This window comes from Octopus bimaculoides, chromosome 28 (genome assembly GCF_046866305.1).
Source record: "Octopus bimaculoides isolate indiv1 chromosome 28, ASM4686630v1, whole genome shotgun sequence".
NCBI lineage: Eukaryota > Metazoa > Mollusca > Cephalopoda > Octopoda > Octopodidae > Octopus > Octopus bimaculoides.
In genome coordinates this window covers 13280407-13282906 of record NC_142955.1, presented here as the reverse complement: position 1 = coordinate 13282906, position 2500 = coordinate 13280407, and the positions used below count along the sequence as shown (strand labels likewise).

Here is a 2500-nt window from a genome sequence, read left to right as displayed (position 1 = left end):
TTCAGCAAATGATGCCGATAGAATAAGTACTAGGCTTACAAAGAATAAGTCCTGGGGTCGATTTGTTCAACTAAAAGGCAATGCTCCAGCATGGCTGCAATCAAGTGACTGAAAAAATAGAAGAATAAAAGGATCCTTCCATCCATTTGTTTCTCCACTAACTATTTGTGGGAGGGTTGCGGGGATGGGACCCTCAAGCACCTCCTCCATACACTTCTGTCAGAAGCAACTTTTGCTAGACTTTCTGGTTGGATTCCCAAGCATGACCAACTTAGTCTAGAGATATTATCGAAACATCTCCTTCTTGGTCACCCTTAAGTCTCCTGCCACTTGACAGTATTAGCATCACATAACATCACACTATAGAATATTGTATAACATGATTAACATTAGAGCCGAAACCTGTGCGGTTTAATCCTTTTGTTACGGTATTTATTTTGAGATGATCTGTGTTTCTTTCAATTAATTTTAAATATAACAAAAAATTTAGTAAACTAACTTGGTTATCGTTAAGCTAGTGTTAGGAACATAAATTGGGACTAAGGTTTGGTGGAAGATTTTAATTCGAAACTTATAAAGACAAGACATTTGTAGTACAGAGCCAGAGGTGATTTCAGCCAGGTTGGTATCAAAAGGGTTAAGTGTCATGCATTGGAAGCATCTAATCATACCTGTGTGTGTGAGTCTATATATATGTGTGTGTGTGTGTGTGTGTGTGTGTGTATACATATATATCTATGTGTATATATATATATATATATATGTGTGTGTGTGTGTGTGTGTGTATATATATATATGTGTATAAACAATGTATACTTATGATGTTACTATATACATGAAAGAATTTGTAAAGTTCCTTATATATATATATATATATATATATATATATATACAAGTGTAAGAAAGAGAGACAGAGACAGGCAGAAAAAAGAAAAATGTCCCTTACATTTGAAAACTATGGAAATATTTTTTAAAAAACATTTCATTTAATTTTTCCACAATTTAATTGTTTTTCATGTTTTACTCTAAGTTGAAAAAAGTCACAAAGACTGAAACCGGTGCTAAAATGTTCTCCATGATAAAATGATTTTAGCATTTTCTACCTTGTCTTATTTTCCTTATATATGTATATATATATATATATATATATAAAATTTACAAATTCATTCATATTTCATTCACATTCCCTTCCTTTATTTATTCCTTCACTCCAACATTTTTCTCTCTTCTTCTCTCATTCCTCTATTTTGTATTTCATTCTGCTTGACTCTGTTTCTTATATTTCTTACATTTTCTCAAAATATGTTTGTTTTTTTCTTTTCTTTTCTTTTCCGAATTGCAGAAGGCTCTGAAGAACTCGATAAGCTATGAACCAACCCAGGAACGTAAAAAAGCTGCTGTGAAATCTTCCACTTGGAAAAGAGGATTTGCTCATTTTTTGAAAAAAAAGCGTACAAAGCGTTACCCTAGTAACAACAATAACGACTCTGCCAACTCTTGCCACCTGACGGCCACCACCAATAATAGCCACACCACTAGCCCCGTCTCCAAATCCGCACCGTTTTGTTTAGATGCTGACAACATGAACCTAAAAGATCCTGAGAGTTTGTCTAGTGTATCCCCGGCATCAGCAATACTTGCAAACACAGGTAGCTTCTTTCCACCTGTTTATTAGTTTAGTTGTGATGACCAGAGATGCTGTCAGTGTGTGTGTGTGTGTGTGTGTGTGTAAATGTTGAATGTATACATGTCTGTCTTTGTGGGTATGAATGTGTATGTGTGTATGTATATAACTATCTATCTATTTATCTATTTATAAATATATATATATATATATATATATATATATACATATATATATATATATATATATATATATATATATATATATATATATATATATATATATACACACTCATATACATATATATATATATATATATACATATATATACACTCATATACATATATATATATACATATATATACAGACTCACACACACATGTATATATATATATATATATACATATAAGTACACATATATGTACACACACACACACACACACACACATATATATATATATATATAAGACACACCCCATTCCCCCTGTATGTGTATAGTATACATATACCTATCTATCTATATATCTATCTATTTATTTATGTATATATGGCTGTGTATATATATATATATATATGCAGTGGCAGACTGGCCAGGTTACCAGCTTGCCCAATGGTAAATGGGCCCCTGTGTCATTAGAATCCATATATGGAGGCCCATGTTAGTATCTAAGGGGCTCATCCCCTCAAGTTTGAGAATTTTTTTATTCACTCCTTGGAGAATGCATTATTTATTTCAGCCTGGCTGTGTTTGGAGACAGTTGAAAAGAGTACTTTTAATAAAAAAAAAAAAATTAAATGATAGTGTTTTAGTTGTGGTTGGGCCCCCTTAGTCTCCTGGCAACCAATATTTTTAGACCCAGTCTGCCACTATATATA

General features: G+C 32.2%; 1 protein-coding gene across 14 annotated transcripts in view; it reads left to right on the top strand.

Annotated features, from left to right (window-relative positions):
• LOC106868675 (uncharacterized) overlaps positions 1–2500 on the top strand; it is a 494698-nt gene that overhangs the window by 459973 nt on the left and 32225 nt on the right. For all 14 annotated transcript variants that reach the window (XR_016238757.1, XR_016238755.1, XR_016238756.1 and 11 more), the window contains one exon: positions 1343–1649. Coding sequence is in view for 9 of the 14 variants with exons in the window: in XM_089343951.1 (XP_089200077.1) it covers positions 1343–1649 (307 nt within the window). In the remaining 5 variants the exon portion in view is untranslated. The remainder of the gene's footprint in view (positions 1–1342; positions 1650–2500) is intronic.